The 20,306-nt window shown below is 46.2% G+C and overlaps 1 protein-coding gene across 2 annotated transcripts in view; it reads right to left on the bottom strand.

Annotated features, from left to right (window-relative positions):
- The window catches only part of CPPED1 (calcineurin like phosphoesterase domain containing 1), a 77,013-nt gene that overhangs the window by 21,085 nt on the left and 35,622 nt on the right, over nucleotides 1-20,306 (bottom strand). The window contains exon 3 of one of the 2 annotated variants that reach the window (XM_019750676.3): nucleotides 7,516-7,938. The exons of the other annotated variant lie outside the window; for it this stretch is intronic. Within the exon in view, the coding sequence (XP_019606235.3) occupies nucleotides 7,516-7,938 (423 nt within the window). The remainder of the gene's footprint in view (nucleotides 1-7,515; nucleotides 7,939-20,306) is intronic. 2 annotated transcript variants of the gene reach the window in all.

The following is a 20,306-nucleotide window of genomic DNA, read 5'->3' as shown; positions in this document are numbered from 1 at the left end:
CCCAGCTGTGTGGATCTGGGGGAAGCTGCTTGGTCCCTCTGGGTCTCAGTTTCCTTGTCTATAAAATCAGAAGAGTACCTGTGGCTAGCAGTTACTAAGTGGTAGTTATTATGAGATGAATGTAACATTAATTGTTCAACAGCTTATGGGATAAAACGGAGAGTCGAGGCAGGTGGTGACGCTGTGGGTTTTGGCATCCACTGGTGGCACAACACGGGGCTGTCTCTGAGACGTGGCACCCCAGTGAGGTGGGCAGAGCAGCTGTAGAAAGAACGCAGCCAGAAAGACCTGGGTTCCAATTCTGGCAACGCTCTGGCAACCCAGCAGTGGGTCAGAGGTGTGAACTGATGGAAAAGAGTAAAGTGTTCCTTATACAGCAATTTCTCTGGTGTTGCCATTTACGGATCTTAACAACGATAACGATGACAGTAAGAGGGGTCATATCAACAGCACTGGCGTTACCAGGAAGCAGGACCTGCACCAAGGTGTCGGATAATCTCATCCGACCCCCACAAAACCCTGCTTCATTCGTAGCTCTGTGACCTGAACACGCGATTCAGCCCCTACAACTTGAGTTTGCTTGTCAGTACAATGCAGAGGTGCCAGCACCTCGCAGGCTGTGGTGACAATGACAACGGCCCCTGACAAGAACGTGCCTGAGCATAAACTGCCCATTAGCCACAGCTCTCAAGGAGCTTGGTAATGGTTGGCCTTTGTCAGGAGAAAAACTGCTCTACGACACAGGTGCCTTCCTTCGGTGGTAGCACAGAAAGTGAGGGCACAGACCCCAACCCAGGCAGGAGGCCCCATGGCTGAGGCTGCCTCCCACCTGCCCCAGGCAAGGCCCCTTCTACCTGGGCAATGTTGGGGCAGGGGCTCCTGGCCTGGACTCCCACAGCCGTAGGACGGTGCCTTACGCACAGGAGACATTTCAGAAAAACTCGTTTCCTTCCTCTGATGTGTCTATGAGTTCAATCTAAAATGGACTCAGGAGCCAGACAGCCTCTGCTTCTTCCTACTGTGTGCTTGCTCGGTGTTCCCACCTGGGCAACAGCCACGGTCAAAATATCCTCCAGGTTGTGAAGAGCGGGCGTGCAGCACCATGTCTGCACCCGGACGCTTTACCCAAAGGGGAGCCATGCTTTCACATCCACAGGAATCAACATGCAAACATTTTTGTGAAGTAAAATAGAACGATGGAATTAAAGCAATCTCTCGCTTGCTTTGGGTAGCAGGATCCTAAAATGGTACTTACACCGTTGGGCACCGTGGGGGCAAATGCCTCTTAACTGAAAGCAAGTCCAGTAAATACAAAACACTGTGAGCCAGCAGAGGAAGTAAGAAGAGAGTTCAGCTAAGTGAGGGATATTGCAACTTGACAAAGGAATCCCACTGCTCATTTGAAAATGACACTAATTGCTATTTTTAAAACATGACCTAAAAAAAGGAGATATAATATTGTGACTTGATAAATTCCAACAGATACGGCTATTTTCCACACACCTTTCTGAGACGCCAAGTGCGGTTTTTTGACAAGCTCTGTAATTCTCAGTGTTATAGCGACCCAGCATCCCCGAGAAGGGGCCTCTAGCCGTCTGGTTCACGGCCGTCCCCAGTGCTTAGCACAAGGCCCGTGCTATCTACTAAATGAATAAACATTGACTTAACTTTGGGAACCAGCAGCACACATTTACACACGCCAGATTCTCAATTTGTAAATATTTACCGTCAGGACTGGATTTTAGCTTTAATGAGCCCAACTGTTAAGGGTACCTCCAAAGTGAAAAATGTAATCCATCACTTCACACCAGATGTAGCTTCGGCAGTTGGTCTTTTATCTGGGTTTATAAAGAACAAAACGCAGGCATCACATGACTAAAGCGTGATGCCCTATGGTGGTGAACTGATGGAGCCATAAAATAGACCCAACCTGGGAAAATGAACTCAAGACCAAATTGTCAAAAGTTAAGTTTTCAGAGGGTAAACTCCTCAAGCTGATGTGCCCCAAACACTCTAAACTCTGCGGATGCTTAAAAAGGACTGCTAGTGAGTTCTCCCTTGAAAGTTGGTTTAAAAAAAAAAAAAAAAAGAACCATTAATATCGTTTTTAAAATGCTTTTTAAACAGAGGCCATCACAAGATGATTCCCACTCTCTTGTGGGATTCAGAAAATACTGACTGTGAAGTTATGCATTCAAAGGTATGTTTACCAAGAGATTAACAGGTGAAGTATGTGCTTTAAAAAAATAATGAAGAGTCAAATACTATCACTAAATTCCATAGGAACTTTCCATCCAGTTCAGTGCTCCCCACCCTTCTAAATAAACACACCCTTTTGATAAAACATGCATTCCTCACCCACCCTGAGAAATCTCAGATTCCCTGAGACACTTGATCTTCCTGCATATCCCAGGCCCCAGGAGCCAGGAGTACTTTTGTCTTGCTTCACTTCCTGTAGTTTGGATTAGGAAAAGAGTTACTAATTCCTTCCTCTTTCAATTCATAAAGTCATGCCAGCACACTGCAGGCATGGCCCCAAATTCAACATGCCTGTCTTGCCCGGACATTCTCATGAACAGCGGGCGAGCAGACCCTGCCCCACTCCTGCCAGCACCCCAGGGGTAAGAAGCGCTACTCTGTCTAAGAGATGAAGCCAGACCCCCACCAAAGCACATCTGCCTGCTGGGGGCTTGAAACACGGTCCGGGTCGTACAACAAGCAGCCCTTTATCACGCACATACCGTCGACGCCAAGTGCTTCTGCGCATGCCTCACTCTACTTGATTCTCACACCAACCCTATGCGCTGGGAATGGTGGGGACGATGGACACCCCATTTAACAAGTGAGCAAACAGGCAGAGACACGCTCGGCAGCTCACCTGGAACCACTGAGTTGGGGAGAAGCACATAAGATTTGCGCATAGGATTTGCATGGAGGTCTGTCCCAAGTCAAAGCCTGCCCGCTCCCCCTCACTGTTCTGTGGCGTCACCCATCCTGCTGGCATGAACATGTGGCCGCTGCACCACCTTCACAAGTGCTGCCTCACCTGCGTACCACACACACTGTTATTTACTTAGTCTTTTCCTCAAATGGATGAGTTGGTCGTATGTTTTTCTAGCATTTGTGAAAAGAAACATTCACGGGGTAAATTTTAAGTGCGCCCTGTACCCTCCCCCCTCCTCCCCCACCTCCCATGACATCATGGGCGTCCAGGGGAAGGTGCCTCCCTACACATGCCCTCCACTCGGGAACCTGAGCCTCGTTCAGGCAGGCGTCACAGTGGAGTCCCCGGAAGCATTCTGGAATCGGACGTACATACAGAGTGGACAGGGTCTCGGGGCGAGCTAGAGCGTCACCCTGTAAAGGGAACATGTCTCTGTGCTGGGGAACGATGGCCTGCAGGCCCACCGCCTGTTTTTGTAAATAAAGTTTTACTGAAACACAGCCACGCCCATTTGCTCTGTATCGTCTGTGGCTACTTTCATGCTTCAAGGGCAGAGACTGTAGCTCAAAATGCCTGACCCTTGGCAGAAAAAGTTTGCCAACCCCCGCTCCAGCTAATGTGTTTCCCATCGAAAAGTCAGCTGGTGAACACCAATCCATAGGTAATCTGGCCAGTACCTATGCTTCTGCTGATAAATAGACTGGAATCAAGTTTAAATCAATTTCACTTAAACAATATTTATTTACTGCGGGGCTGCTGTGTGACAGCCTTGCCTGGCGCTGGGCGTACAACGGGGAACACAGCTGGGATCCCAGGCCTCAGAGCACCAGGGTATAAACAAATAATTTCAGTCCAATGCAGTAAGATGTTAGAGGACAATTTGATGTTTTATTTTTCCTATAAAGTGAACCCTGGAAACCTAATCTTTTTGTTCTTTAAAACTTTGAAATTCTAAAACCATAACCTTGGGCGAAAAGATCTCTGTCTCTTTCTCTCTCTCTCTCAAAGCATAAGGACTAGCAATGAAACTATAATTCTCTGAAATTACTCATTAACTTTTTCAGGAAATAGCAACTTATTGGCATTTTTTGTAATTGCCAATTCCCTCTGGGCTCTCTCCTACACAGTTCTAATCCCTCTGTTGAGAGTGGAAGAGAGAAAAGGTACTGCGACATCACAGCAAACAGGGGAGAGCTAGACTTTTGGGTTTTTTAAAGTGAGTTTTTAAACTGGAATACCTATTAGCTGGGTTACATATTAACGTGCTGCTGAAAGAGGCAGGAGAAACAGAGACAACGGCCAGGTTCAACCAAGATTTCATTATCTACTGTCGGTCTTTGCAACTCCAACGAGGTATCAGGTGAATTAAGAGGAAAACCCATTTCTGTATCCCATGGAGGTGATGAAATTGATTATTCTCGGGCAGAGCAAAAAGAAGAGAGAAAAGACGGTGCCGCTTCACATCTGGGTATCTGTGCTGCTCTGATAACTGTTTATTTGTACTGGCTGTTCACAACGTTTCTGCATCATACAGAGAAGGTTTTTTTTTTTTCCTCTGAGCGTCAGAAGTAGAAACAGAACGCATCCGTTTCTAGGGAAACCTGAGCTGGGGAGCCAGCGCTGGCTTCACAGATGGAGTCCGTACACACACACGGTGGCCCAATGTATAGTAACACCCCTCCTCCTCGTCTACCTCGTCCCATTTAGAAGTTAATGCAACAATGTGAGATGATTGTTGATGCTCGTTATTAAATCACTTATTCATCCCACACAATGATTCAGAATTATTCATTAAGCGTGCGGGAAGGAAGCTGGGTTTTACCTCCATGGTGGTTTGAGGAGGGATGTGCTCTTTCAAAGGGTATTTTATAACAACACAATTATCATAATTAAAAGCTACGATGAGCTTCTGACATATTTTTGAGTACTGGCATTTTAGCACAAGGAGATAAATGAGCCTGAAATCATATGAGGGAATAATATTTGTCTGGGGGAAAGCCGAGGCAGGGTTAAACACCATCTGCCACCATCACCCCAATGATATCTCGATCTTTAAGTTCATGAATTTTACAAAACGTCACTTGAACTTCTGGCTTTCCAAAATGAGTTCAAACTACACTGCTGTGACCCAAGCAACCTCCTGCGTTCCTGAGTCCCGGGTGCCTACAATTCCCCATGACAGCCGACCTACCTGGGCTGCCCACCCAGGAGGTCACTCAGCCTGCCACATCCAGACCTCTTCCGGACGTTGCCCACAGTTTGTTCTCTGTCGGAAAGGCCATTAAGCCTGGTTCGGTGACGCCACTAAAACTGAAAGGTGACTGCAGCAAGGGCACCAATCTCTCTGGTTTTCCTCGTGAGCAGGTTTAGTTAGGTGAAATCCTAAGGCCGGTAGCCAAGAAGAGGTAACCTTCTCATACGTTAAGGTGCTGCCTGGTGGGAATATTGCAGAGAGAAACTGACTGCCGAGTGAACCTGGAAAGCCAGCACATGGAACAGAGCGGAAGACGCACCAGTGGCTTTACCAAGGCCCAAGTGATGTGTGCTGACACTCGGACACACCACGAAACGCTGTGCCTGGAGTTCTGCGAGAACAGGGACCTGGTCTGCTCTCTGCCTGGCACACAGCGGGTGTCCATCAAAGGCAGGGCTGTGGCACTCGGCCACTGAGGGCAGGAGCAGGAGTCAGAGGGTTTCAGGTCTCCATTCATCCCACAAATGTTGACGAGGCACTTTGTTACGAGCTAAGACCGGAGCCCCCTGAATGCAGTGGTGACGATAACAGCGTCGCTGTGCTCAAGGAGCTGAGACTCAGACAAGTCAAGATGTACCGATCTGCTGGGATCCGGGAAAGACGAGGGAGGACTCAGGGAGCGGCTGGGGGGCACCTCATACAGAAGGTGTTGGCCAGGTGAGATGACGAGGCAGGGTGAGGAGCTGGCCTTCTTTGGGGGTGAGGGGCCTCAGAACGATGGAGGTGTGGAGCCATAACATGCCCCCCTGGCTGCCAGGTGAGAAGGGACGGGAATGGGGTGAGTGGGGCAGGGGGGCCAGCTCAGAGCTGTTGCTATGACCCAGGTGAGATATAATGGTGGCCTAAAGCAGTGGATGCACGTGTTCCATCCCACAATGGGAAACCCAGAACCACACGCCACTCAAAACTGGTTGACAAGAACGGAGAACAAAGACCAGCGTCTGCACCATTTAACATCTGATATGAAAGGAATCATTTCAGTGGCATTAAATGTTCTCTCTGACGTTATTCTCTGTTACAAAATAGTCTCCATGGCGTGCTGATGCCATCCTGACACCTCGTTTCCTTGTCAGCAGAACGGTTTTCTGCACCAACTCAAGCATGGCATAAAATTTCAAAAGCCTTAATAAAAGTTTTCTAACTTCATCTCCACGGAACAGTTGGAAAATGTCTCCAATTATGCAAGCTTTTTGTAAAATGCCTCAAAAATATAGAAGGGCCTATTGTACTTTCCACAAGTAAATGCGAACACATTTAATGCTCAAAGATGAAAAGAGAGTGCCAGGATTTTTTTTTTTTTTTTTTAATGAATGCTTGCTCCTGGGTCAGGCCACCTCCCTCTCCCTACCCCCTAACAAATAAACGCATATATTTAAATTTTAGAAAAGTCTGATGAAATACACACTGGAAAGATCTAAAAGGAGGCATTAGGACCAAAACAAGAGAAACACCATTTGTCAAAACTGGAATCCTGCCAAGTCACTGGTAACTCGGGATTGGCTCAGAACATACTGTCTTTTGTGAGAGGAATACTGCAGATGCTACCAGGAGAAATGAGGTGTGCCAGCTAGTCCCACACACAGCACCCCTGGAACCTGGGATCTCTACAAAGGGAGCGTCTTCATTTTGTGTGAGTGTGCACGCACGCATGTGTCACATGTATGACCAGTTAAAAATGTACAGCAAGGTGCAATCACACTAAATACCCTTCTTTCTCCTGGTTCTGGCGGAGAACTCAGTCCTCTCAAAAGGAAAACCGAGGAGGCCCCAGGACCTACCTGCCCGTTACAGCCCCGCCCCAGGATTTCCCAGGTTATACATCTAACACCAGTGTGAAGCTTGGTCTCCAAGGTCACCTGACCTCCAGCAAGTTCCTGCTTTTCAGAGGAATCAGAAAAGGTGCCTCTGGCATCTTCCCTCTTCCAGAGCACACAGAGCCACACTCAGACGCCCCACCCCAATAACCCCTACCTGCAGGGCCCCTATTCTCAGCTACTCACAGCTGCCACAACTTTAAGACTTGTAGGCTAGGGGCAAACTGTTCTAATGCTTTACAGGCCACTTCTCATTTAATCCGCACAACCAGCCTATGAGAGCTACTTCTGCTATTCCCATTTCACAGATGAGGAAACTGAGGCCCAGAAGGGGCTATGCTGCTTGTCCAAGACCACAGAGCCAGTGAATGACAGACAGAGCTGAGAGCTGGGATCAGGACCTAGTTCTGCCCAACGCCCCATCCTCGCTCCCCTTTGCCAGGCTGTAGACGGGCAGGAGGATCTGGAAACCTCTTCCGACCACCCTTCCGCCCAGACACTACCTGCTTTGAGGAACTTGTCGGCCATCTCCTTCCGAACGGTCTTGGAGAGGTTGAAGTAATCGTCGTCCTCGTCGATGCTTCGGAGGAACAGCGGAATGTGCTGGAAGACGACGGCGTGCCGGCACTGGCGCTGCCCCGCGGTGCTCAGCTGCTGCTCCAGCCACCGGTCCTGGGCCTGCTTCAGGGCGGCGCAGCGGGAGGCGTCGCACAGGAACTGGGAGTTGAGGACCAGGAACAGGACGCCGCCCACCCAGAAGCTGAAATAGTCGTCTCCCCAAGTCTGCTGGAACTCGGCGATGGTCTCGGGGGTGGGGGCGTTGCCCACGTCGTGGTTGCCGCTGACCAGGACCAGCGGGATCTCCCTGTCCACGCGCCGCAGCACCCGCTGCAGGTCCTCTGTCTGCTCCTTCCGCCAGGGCGCCCCTGGAAGAGTGAGGGTCACGTCCTGAAGTGGCTGAGGCTGTTTGTGCATTTACTAACATAAGAGCATAATCTAGAAATCTATTCAACCAGGCACATGGAAACTGCAAAAGTAACCATAAGCAGGGTGGCCGGTTAGCTCAGTTGGGTATAACCAGGTGTTAATAACACCAAAGTTGCCTGTTCAATTCCCACATAGGCCACTGTGAGCTGCACCCGCCTCCAAAAAAAAAAAAAAAAAAGTAACCATAAGCTAAAAGCAAATCAACAAGTGACATGGAAGGACCCTTGTCCCCAGGGGTTCCCCTCAGGATGCATTGAAAATTCAATGCCTAAGTGGCCATGTGACCCAGCACTGCTGTAGCATTAAATATGAGTGAAGCTTAATTTCTTTTATTTAGATAAAAAATAAATAGTTGTAACCTTTCTGCCCCATCTCAGTGGGTCATCTTGTGCGCCCCTGCGGTGCGTGGACCCAGCTTTGAACAGGAGTCCCAAACGGAAGGTTTTCTTACTAAACTGGCAGCCCTGCAGACTGTGTGTGCACTTTAATGGGAAAAATTCTTAGAGTCCAGATGGCTTGGCTAACTGGCACATGCATGTCACCAAATGCCCCTGATACAGGGCAAGAGACATTTTATATTCCACCAAGAGTGTGAGCGTGCAAGGGCTCAGTGTCTTCGTATTATTAAGCACCTCGCTGCCGGCACACAGGATTCAGTGTGGAGATAATTATTTCCATAAAGAGTTGGAAAGCGTGTGGGGACCCTCCTCCCTCTGATTCCTGGCTTCCACACTTCCTATAACATATTAAAACTTCACTAAATGGGCTTTAAAATGACCAATTCAATTCACATCTTTTTTTTTGAGCCCCCCCCCCCCCCGGTGCCAATTTATTCAACAAATATTTATTGAGTGCCGACTACATATAAGGCACTGATTTAGTTACTGGGGGACAAGCTGTGAGCCAAAAACACACAAATTCTTCCATTCAAACTGGGAGTTGGATAATTTGTCGAGGAAATTTTAGAGGCGCACCCATCTGTTTCAGGTGTTATGAAGCATTACTGAGAAAAGCAAAGTGGGGACAGGCCGTCATTCCTGCACTGTGTCAGTCCTGGGGAATGTGCTTGGTATCATGCAAAGGCAGCGTAAGAAACATGACGGCAATGAGCAGCCCACCTTCTGTAGGGATGATGAAGACTCACCTGGAAAAAGCTGCCACAAGCAGGTGAAAATTACACCCAACATTTCATTTCTACCGTGAATTTAAAAAGGAAGCAAAAAAGTCTTTATGAGGAAATTACAGCTAAGACCAGAAAGCAGAAATAAAGAAATTCAGTCTAGAGGATCATAAAATAGGCAGAAGTGAAACAGGAGCTGGTAGAACTAACGGAGGAAAGACACCGAGGGAAAAGACAGAACCATTTCAGAAACGATGACTGTAGAGACATGAGCAGCAGCGAGATTTCCTTTACAGCCAAGTACATACCAGTTTTTCCAAATATCCCGCGTGAGCTTATGTGCATTCTCTGATTGCTGAATATGGGATTCTTTACATCTCCACTCACTCCAACTTGTTAATGGTATGATTCAAATCTCCTATTTAATTATTCCTTGCTTTTGGCCTATTGATCTACACCAATTTCTTGAAGACTTGGTTAAGTCTGTGACTCTGGATCGATCCATTTCTCCTTGTAATTCCGCCAACTTTTATGTTCATTTACTTTTACTTATGTTGTCAGATGCCTAAGAGTTGAGAATTCCCATATCTCATGGACATATTCTTATATTTAATTCTACTAAAATAAATAAAAAGAGGTAGATCCAGTCATTTGCATGTGGGTGTCCAGTTGCCCCTGCACTGTTTGTAATAAAGACTGCCCTTTCCCCACTGAAGTATCTTGGCAACCTGGTCAGAAATCAATTGACCCTAAACGTGAGGGTTTATTTCTGGACTCTCAATTATATACCACTGATCTATCTATCTGCGTCTGTCCATATGCCAGTGCCCCAGTGTTTTCATTACTGTAGCTTTCTAGGAAGTTTAAAATCGGAAGTGTGAGTCCTCTAACTTTGTTCTTTTTGCAAGGCTGTTTTAGATATTCTGCGGAATTGAGGCCAGCTAAGGTCCACCACCCAAGCAGCTCACCGTTTTTTGGAAAGCCTGTTTGGGTTTCTGTCACTGCAGGCACACCCAGAGCCACGCCGGCTGTTCTGGGACTGGACCGTGACCCAGCATGGTTGCCCCGTGTCCAGAGTTTAAGTGATGTGTACTTCTGAAAATAATGTCCAATGACCCAGGCACCTGCACTGTACAGGAGAGGGAGGCAGGGAGGGTGGGGGAGTCCTGACGTGTCCTGAGAAGGGTGTCATGTTAGCAGGACTGTGTCCTCGTGAAGATTTACCTGCCGAAGGCAGACAGGACGGTTCTGAGGGAGGTGAGTGAAGGGAGAGACGATGTCAGAGAGGCGATTTTATGGTTTTCAGCCAAGAGGTGATGAAAGCTGGAGCAGGGCTGTGATACTACAAATGGGGAGAAAGGAGACCATCTAAATGTGGGGATGTGTGTAAGCTTTGTCCTGTTTGAGTAAGAAAACACGGAGGAGAAAATACGTAAATGTTCTGTCACTGTGTGAACTTGTTACTACTGGCCCACGTCCCCCATAAATTGTTTCCCCCCAAAGTGACCACCTCCCTGGTATTTATATTCCTTAGAGCCAGCTTTGGTACCACTGTAAGATAATGATGGAATATTAATTTAACAAACTCCTACTAGGCACTTGGTACATGCCAGACGTGGCTCCAGGCTGATACTGGCAAGAGACAGTGCAATGTCCCGCGACCAAGCAGTGCCAGGAAGTTCTAAGCAGATTCACCTCTGGCACTGGCAAGTTGCCTGAGAGCAAGAAAGGAGCCCAACTCACCTCTGTTTAGAACTGCTGGGGTGTCGGATGTGTGAAAAGGTCTTATTTAGAATGACTGCCTCTTTTCACTTTAAGATTCCATTTCATAATCTGAACTCTAGCTATGACCCAAAATCTTTGGTCCCATTTGGGATTTTAAATATACAACCTAATGAAAACTTAATAGAAGTTTCACAGTTGAACTCCAAATATAGCCACTGTTCTTTCAAAGTGAGAGGCGAAATCGTAAAAGCCCCAGTCATCATAGGGCGAGAAGAACAGACATTATTTGTGTTCAACTAGGCATTTATTCAACACACAGCTACTCTCCTACTGTGTGCTGGGCCATGGCCACACTAGCATAAGTTAGATGTTATCTTTGTTCTCTTGGAGCTCAAATCTAGAGGGGAACCAAAAGCAGGCAATGACCATGTGGCATCAGATGAATTGTCGAGTTAGGTGATGGGAGCACCAGGCCCTGTGGAAGCACAAGTGGGGGTCACCAACCCAGACGGCGTGTGAGAGAGCCTTCCCAGAGACAGCAACACTCCAGCCAAACAAAAGGCTTAGCAGTTTCGGCTTCAGGTGTACAACGCAGGGGTCAGGCATCTACACTGTCCCTGAAGTGGTCTCCCTAATACAAGTGCCCGTTGGACACCCTATAAAATCTTTACAACATTATTGATTATATTCCCCAAACAGTCTTTCGTATCCCCGTGGCAATATTGTGGCTACCGATTTGTGCAACTATAATTTAATATGTATATAGTCACAGGATGTGGAGCACAGCATAGGGAATAGAGTCAGCGGAACTGTAACAGCTGGATACGATGTCAGAGGGGTAGTAGATTGGGGGAGGGGGTTATCACTTTGTGAGGGGTGTAACTGTCTAACTAATACATTGTTTTGTACGCCTGAAGCTAATAGTGACAGAGAGAGAGAGAGAGAGAAATGAGAAATAAGAACAACAACAAAAGGCTTAGGAGCAATTAGGGCCTGCTAAAAATAGAAGGGGACTTTCCTAGCTAAGGAACAGCAGCGAGACAGGCAGGTGGCAGAAAAGGCCTGGCGCTTTCTGGGAAGTGGGGCAGTGAAGAGTGGACATGCCAGAATAATCAAAAGCTTACCCTTTTGGAGTGCCTATTATGTACTCGGCACTGAGCTAGGTGCTTTACACAGATGGTCTTACTGGCTCCTGCCAGAACCCTATGCAGCAGAAGTAGTAATACAAACGGGGAAACTGAGGCACAGGGGAGACACTCATTCAAGGTCACAGAGTTCATAAGAGGCATGGCTGGATTTTAACCCGGGTAGGGATGCTAGATAAAATACGAGACATCCAGTGAATTGTGAATTCAAATGGATACTTTTTTAGTATAACTACATCCCACACAGTATTTGCATTCCTGTATGTATTTGTATTTGCTAAATCTGGCAACCCGAAATTCAGCTCCCATCCAGGTTAACCCAGCCTGACTCCACAGCGGGTGCTGTCAGCTATGAATGGAAAAGGGTGCACACACCATCTGAGCAGACGCCAGTGAACGTGATCAGGGAGAAGAGAGGGAACCCCGGGTGACTCCATGAGTTTCCACGTTGAAAGGATCGAATAATGTCTTTTGAAGGAAATACATGAAATACCTACTTCTAAAAATTAAAAAAACACACCAAAAAACTCTCCTCTAAGAAGTTCTCATATTTATAGCACACATTACCCCATGGAGTAGGACAAACTATTTTCCAGGCCTTGAACCACAAAACCAAAACAAACACAACTAGGAAACATGTTCTCCATACTAACTCTGGCATCAGCCCCAGGGGAGGGAGAAATGACAGAAATCCCTCTGTAAACGCGAGCTCAGACCCCCCCCCCCGCCCCCCCAGCGCGCTGAGTCACCCTTCTCGGAAGCCATTGGGAAGAGGAAAGGAGGATGGCTGCGTGGTGCAGGCGCTTTCGTGCTGCCCTCTGGATAAATGCGGACCTGAGGTCAGCACCCTAGTGCTGACCAGGGGAAATCACTACCCGTAAGATGGGCCAGGGGAACAGGACGCAATCGTGGAGAACCGTACAATGAGGAAGACCTTAGACACTCTGAAAGGGACTGCTGGAGGAAAGGGGAGACGGGCGGAAAGGGAGTAGACCTTTCTGTCTGGTGCGTAACTCCACAAAACACATTTACAAAATCTTCTCAGTGTTAAGAGACAGGTCCTGACGCACAGGTATCAAGAAAATGTTTCTGTCTTAAAGTATGTAAAAATAGCACTGAAAACATTTTTACTGAAGGTGCTGTACCATTGTTTTTTCGTGAGCATTTCAAAATCCTGAAGGACGGCGATTCTTTATGAAGGGACATTATACAGCCATTCACCACCTATGCCTGTACTAACAAGGAGGCTTGTTGATGATGTTCCATGAAAAATCACAGCACACAGAACTATATAAATAATGTATGAACTCAGCTTTGCGAAATAATTTTTTTTTAATATTAGGAAGGAAACACGCCCAAAATATTAATAGTTATTACCTCTGGGTGGTATAGAATTATGAGTGATTTTTCTCATTCTTCCCAAATTTTTTTCAATTGAGCATCTATTACTTTTATAATCTCTCACACACACAACACACACACGATTTAAAGAAAAAAACAAAAACGGGTGCGGGAATGAAATCTCTCTGAATATTTTAGTTCACGAAGGCATAATGTAAGTTGTGGAGATGAATACAGATGATCATTGTTTCATTTATTTTGCACGAAGAACGCCGGGATTCTCAGGAATAATAAAGGGCAGAAAAGCCCCTGGCAATGTGCCTTACCTACCGAAACAGGAGCAAATTATGCAAAGTATTTAGAGTGTTAAGAGTCCAGACTAACCCCTGGGTAAATGCTTATTAAATAGCGTACCCGACAGAGCCCTGAACTAAAAATTAGAACCCCGCTCATGAAATGTGTGTCACCTTATTAGACCCCCAAATGCAAAATCACCCGAAATCACAGCTGCAGTATTATTAGCCAACTGTTTCTGCCCACATATTGGATGTGGAAAGTAACCTCTGGCAGGCTAACAATCATTGCCCTCTGGTATAAAAAAGTAAAATGTGGCAATTTTCGTAGGATCAGCTGTAACAGGTCTGGGAGGCAGTGGAGCATTGTGGGAGGTGAGAGGGATCCGGAGGGAGAAGGCTTTGGGTCTGAGCACCAGTTCTGCCCCACAGAGAGCTGCATGACCTGAGGCAAGTCACGTCTTCTTTTCAAGATTCCATTTCTAATCCCCAAATAAGTGTACTGTCTAACTTGCCAGCACCATCATGAGATTAAGAAAATGTGCGTGTAGAGTGACTAGTGGAGCCTGGCTCATACGGGACAATGAATGAGTGAATGAGCAAATAATCACAGTAGGTGAGTTCTTCCTACCTGCCCACTAATAATACCACAGTACTTGTTTAGGTCAATGCTGGGGCAACAGGGGTGGAGAGGGCAGACCACAACTGGTGTGCTAGCCTACCTCCCCTTTCCTCCCTTGGTCACTTCCCGTATAGGGGCTGGAAAACATGGTTTCCAGACTCCTTTCTAGCTAAAAGTGGCCAAGTGACAAGGTGACATAGACAGAAATTGGCTGGGCAGAGTCTGGGGAAACCTGCTTTCTCGGAAAAAGGGCGCGATGTTACTGGGACTGCCTCCCAAACTTCCTTCTTGTTGTCATAAACATGGGGGAGATGGCTGGGCCACAGCAGCCATCCTGCAACCATGAGTCAAGTCACAAAAAACATGGCAGACACACTGATGGTGACAGTGCTAAGCAACTGAATCAATGCCAAGATTCAGACCTGTTATGGAAGAAAAACAAGCCCCACTTTATTGAAGCTACTTTTTTTTTTGTTTAAACCTGCAGCCAAAACGTTCTTAAAGAATTCAGATCAGGAGTATAATCAGGCCTGGTCCTTGGTCCCATGGAGCTCAATGTCTACTGAGGATAAGGACAGGAAAAAGGGCCCACAAATAGGTATAAAAGTAGCATGTATCATTAGTGTGATGACGACAGGGGTACTGGAAGCTCGAACCTTCGTTTATCAGGGGTTGTGCGCCTGTTGAGAAGGTCGGGGGCAGCTTTCCTGGGTGGGTCATGAAGCTATTCGGGACGGGGTGGGGGTGAAGGAGACAGTTCTCAGCAGGTGCCAAGGCCCTGTGGTGGGACAGGCGAGTACAAGGTGTGAGGCTGTTTAAAAGGACAGGGGGCTGGTACACAGACACACGGAGAAGGACATACAAGACCAGACCACAGGAGGTGGGCAGGGCCAGGCCTCTTTGGACCTTGTATTTATTTAAAGTATTTCATTGCTTTTCCCCCCTAAGAGACAGGGGACGCAACATACTCGTCAATGAGTTTGGCAAAGAGGTGACGGGCTCCTCCTGGATCCTGGTGGTGATACGGCATCTACCTGTGGGTGGTGCGGTGGATGAGCGCGATGAAGAGTGCACAGCTGTGGCCGACGCCGTGCTCCCTTCCTCCTTGCCAAAAGAAACCAAATTTCGCTTGGGGCAGCCATGTGCCAAGCCTCGCTAAACTGGACCGTGACTGATGCAAGCCAATAACACATTCCTTTTCCCTGTTTCCCAAAACTCCCTGGAGTCCAGGAATGGCCATGTGACCCGGATCTGACTGATGAGAAGTCGGGGTGCAGGTGAACACAGAGGGCACAGTCCCAGGGACATGTCTGCTTTCCTGACAAAAGGGGACCCGCATGTGGTCAACACGACCACCCTGAGGTCCCCAGGCAACAAACCAGAAGATGAAAGCCGGAATGCTGAGGACGATGGTGCTCAAAGTCGGGGGACCGGGGTCCCCAAGGGCACTGCTGGGCCGGTGAAGTGCGGAATCTATGTGTTTAAGCTGCCAATACGTGGATGGTCTGTTAATTGCAGCCAAACCCTTTCCTAAGGGATGCACTGGCTTTCCTCACCTGATAAAGGAGAAAAGGCGAAGGGTCCACAACTACTCAATGTGTTCTGTAATAATTTGCGTAACAGCTCTAAGAGGCAGCAGCGCTCTAGGTAACACTCCCATTTCTAACCCAGGAGCGTTGCCTGACACAGCAATAGAAGGGGACCCAGTGATGACAAAATACACCTGTAACTTCAGGCCAGCTAGCTGGATGGTACTTCCAATCTGGCGGGCAGGACAGCGGACGAGCTAAATCATCAGAAAGAGCTGTTCTGCCTCATAAATGGCACCAGAGACACTCAAAATGGTTTTATATCAGACTTTAAAAAACATGGGCAGAAAGAAATAAATCCTCCTTTGGATACTTTCCTGTAAAATAAGTGGACTGCGACAGACCTGTTTGTGGAGAGCTGTGGAGAATCACGTGAGTGGAGAGAGTAGCCATCGTTAGGAGTGATAAAGGGACCCCACTCACTGCCGGTGAGCTTTACTGCTTGTTTACGCTCCATTCAGAGCGGTGTTTGAAACGGGCATGCTCGTTCACTCGCCCTTCATTAGAGGAAGGAATTAGTTGGCCACTGCTGATCTGTTCACACAAGCCATCAGAAAAAAATCACCGTCGAAAAGCAGGCCAGGCATGTGAATGTGTGTGGGATAAAAGACACTAAATGGCCAAAGAAGACAGCTGCTGGAATGCGAGGAACGGGTTCACAGTTAACTGTGTATAACGCCAATCACGGGGTGTGTGCTGACCGGCTCACCTGCGATCTATGGTCAAACAGTCAACAGGATTTAAAACATGACAACATAGAGACATTCTTACAAACACATGATTCAAGAACTATGTACAAATGACCGCTATGCTTTAGAAACAAAATGTTTTGAGTAACGGCAGATACGCCTTTCAACATATTTTCATGGGAATCGTTTAACTAATAAGAAACATTACATGAATAAAAGCAACTGGTTGAAGAGCTGGCTTTTGCCACGTGAGAAATCACACAGTGACACGTCTTGGTCACTTTGGGCTGCTGTAAAAACACACCACAGACTGGATGGCGTATGAACATCAGACACTGATTTCTTGCAGTTCTGGGGGCTGGAGGTCTGAGTTCTGGGTACCGGCCTGGTCGGGTTCTGGTAAGAGCCCTCTTGCAAGTTGCAGGCAGTCAGCTCCTCTCTGTGCCCTCACATGGTGCCCACCAGTCAGAGAGGAACGCCACTGCGTAGACTACTCCAGGGGTTTGCTTGAGTAGTGGGCAAAATGAGCACCGAACCAAACTGCTCTGGTCCTGCCTAAGAAACTTAAAAGCAAGACAGAAAGGACTAGTTGTTTCCGAGTAACTTAACCGTGTCCTAGAATGGCTCAAAAATATTTAGAGGAAGACAAAAATATTTAGCATCCAACCAGGTAAAATTCACTATGTCTGGAATCCAGCCAAAAATTACCAGAAATGCAAATAAGTAGGAAAATAACACCCATAACAAGGAGAAAATTAATCAGTTGATTAATCAATGGAACAGAAAAGGGAAGATACAGTAGCAAGAAACGGAAAACCTCTTATATGTCCAACAACAACATAATGGACAAGTAAATGATTGTACTGTCATATACTGAAATACTCTCCAACACTGAAATAAATGAACTGTAATGCTATCTGTGAAAGCAGATGGCTCTAACATACAGCTGAGTGAGGGGGGAAAAGCAAGTTGTGGAAGAAGATATATAGGATATGATACCCTTTACACGAAGTTTAAAACCACATAAAATAAGCTCGTATTTCTGAAGAACACATACATATATAGAAAATAATAAAGAGATGCAATTAAAAAAACAACAAAAACTCTTACTTTAAGGTAGTGTTTAGCATGACCCAGCAATCCCTCTCCTGGGTATCCACTCAAAAAATATGAAAACATTTATCCGTAAAGATATATGTGCTCTGATGTTCATTGCAGCTTTATTTACGGCCAAGACATGGAAACAACCAACGTGTCCTTCGATAGATGAATGGATAAAGAAGATGTGGTATATATACACAGTGAAATACTCTTCTGCCATAAGAAAAGATGAAATAGTGCCATTTGCAATAACATGGATGGATCTTGAGATTATAATACTAAGCGAAATAAATCAGGCAGAAAAAGTCGAGAACCATATGATTTCACTGATACGTGGGTATAAAACTGAAAATAACAAAGGAACAAGACAAACAAATGAAGAAACAAAAATGCATAGAGACAGACAATACTTGAGTGGTTACCAGAGGGTAAGGGGGTGGGTAAAGGGATCAAATATATGGTGATGGAAGGTGAACACACAACCAGATATATATAGATGATGTATTAGAGAATGGTACGCTCGAAACCTATGCAACTTCAGTAACAGTTGCCACCCCAATCAACTTTAATTTAAAAAAAAATTTAAAAAGAGTGTTTCGCTGTCAGGGACAAGGGGTTAGCTGCCCACCTAAATGCCCTTCTGTCTTTTCTCCCTTCCTAACCGAACCCACACTTTGACGGCAGCAAAAATGGTCTTTGCTGATAACTACACTCTCCAGTACAATTCTGGTCTCTGGAATGGAAGTCACTGGGTGGGCCTTCCTGAAAAGCCCTTTTGCCACTGGCCTTTCCTCCTTCGTGGAACTCAGACGTGATGCCTCCAGCTCCAGCAGCCGTTTTGTAAAAAGGAAAAAAAGGCCACATCCTAAAGGTGACGAACAAGGCTAGGAAAGCCTGGGTCACAGGAATCCCTATCTCCAAACTCCTCATTACCTGAGAGAGAAAACTATATATGCCGCTGCTATTTGGATTTTGTCATATGCCCTTAAACCCCTAAGTGAAACTGGCACACAGGCGGCTTCAACACCGTTGCTAATGTTCTAGTTCGTAAGCTGGCTGTGTATTCATTTTATTAATCGTTAGCCTATTTTTGGTGTTTTTTATGCTTTTAAGTTTTTCAGGTTTCCAAAGTGCTGAAATACTTAAAACTTAAAAAAAATATGTAGCCTAATACCTAATCCGCAGTAAGATTTTGAAGACTCGATGATAAAATATGAGAAATGCCTACGTAGGCAACTCAGTAAATAAACTGAACTGGAAATAATGAGAAAGCTCCCCAGTCACTGTGCTAATAGAAATTGGTGCCAGAACTCAAACCCCGTTTTGTCTGACCTCCAGGTCCAAGCGTTTCCCACTGCATCTTAAATTAACGAGTAGCTGAATACAAGTCTGCCTTGAAGAGAACGCTTTCTCAAAACAAACCAGTTCTAGTGTATAAAATCAAACACGACAGGGATAGGGCAGAGGTTAAAGTACTATTTTAAAATGAAAGGGCTCATTTTCTTCTTCACGAAAATCTGTTAAAAGAGCATCATAGCTTGTAACTGGAGTTTGGTGAAAAACATCCTTTGGATGTTAAAAAGCCTACGTGATGTTAGTTTATAACATCAGCAAGCACCTAAATCGCTGTTCGGGTTTTAATGAGTTGCCACACAGGATAAGAAACGCTCATGTTAGCTATTCCTCTACCACACACAAATGGGGAAGCTTTGTTTAATCTTGACAGCTCCCACTTAATTCTCCCTAAATGCCTTCTGTTCAACCACAGTTGCCTTCAGATTGGTGGGGATAAATCAATTTGTGTCAGTTTTGAGTGGATCAAATTTATTAAACTCTGAAAATCAGTTACTTGAGGGCTATCCTGGCAGGTAAACAAATGAATAAACAGAAAGAGCCTGTATGTAATGGTATGAAAAATTACATATGTGTTTTATTCTGCCTGTGTGGTAATACCAACTTCAAACTCACTTGCCTTTCAGATTTACAAGCTAAAAACCAATAGCAAAATAAAGTTAAAACAAATTCAACTTGTCTGACCATCATACATTCAACAGTGCGAGCTTATCATTGAAATTGTTTTTCTTATTATCCTATTACTGTGTCAACCACCAAAATATTTCTTTGAAACATGACTGGATTTTTTAACACATTATGGACTGAATGTTTACGCCCTCCCCAATTCATATGCTAAAATCCTAACCCCCCCCCGCCCCCCCCCCCCCGCCCCCGTGTTGGTATCAATTGGTATGATCTTTGGGAGATGATTAGATCATAAGGGTGGAGCCCTCATCAACGGGATTAGTGAGTGCCCTTGTAAGAACAGACTCAAGAGAGCCTGCTTTGTCTCTCAGCTCTCTACCAGGTGAGCACACAGAGGGCGGCTGCATGCAAACCAGAATGGGGGCCCTCACCAGGCACGGGATCTGCTGCCACTTTGATCTTGGACTTCCAGCTTCCAGAGCTGTGAGACATAAAATTGTTGTTGTTTAAGCCACCCAGCCTGTGGTAATTTGTTATAGCGGCCTAAGCAGACTGATACACATGCTGGCACTTTCAAAAATTATACCAGACTCCTGGCTATCTGCAGGGCTCTCCTCGGCATCTTGTTTCCCATGGCTCTCCCTGGGGCAGAGTCTGTCGAATCATTCTGCATTCATGTCTCCTTTTCCTGGTGACTGCACC

The sequence above is a fragment of the Rhinolophus sinicus genome, chromosome 10, assembly GCF_057876585.1.
Source record: "Rhinolophus sinicus isolate RSI-liver-muscle chromosome 10, RSI-T2T, whole genome shotgun sequence".
Classification (NCBI taxonomy): domain Eukaryota; kingdom Metazoa; phylum Chordata; class Mammalia; order Chiroptera; family Rhinolophidae; genus Rhinolophus; species Rhinolophus sinicus.
The sequence above is the reverse complement of the archived record's forward strand: the minus strand, read 5'-3'. Positions and strand labels throughout refer to the sequence as shown.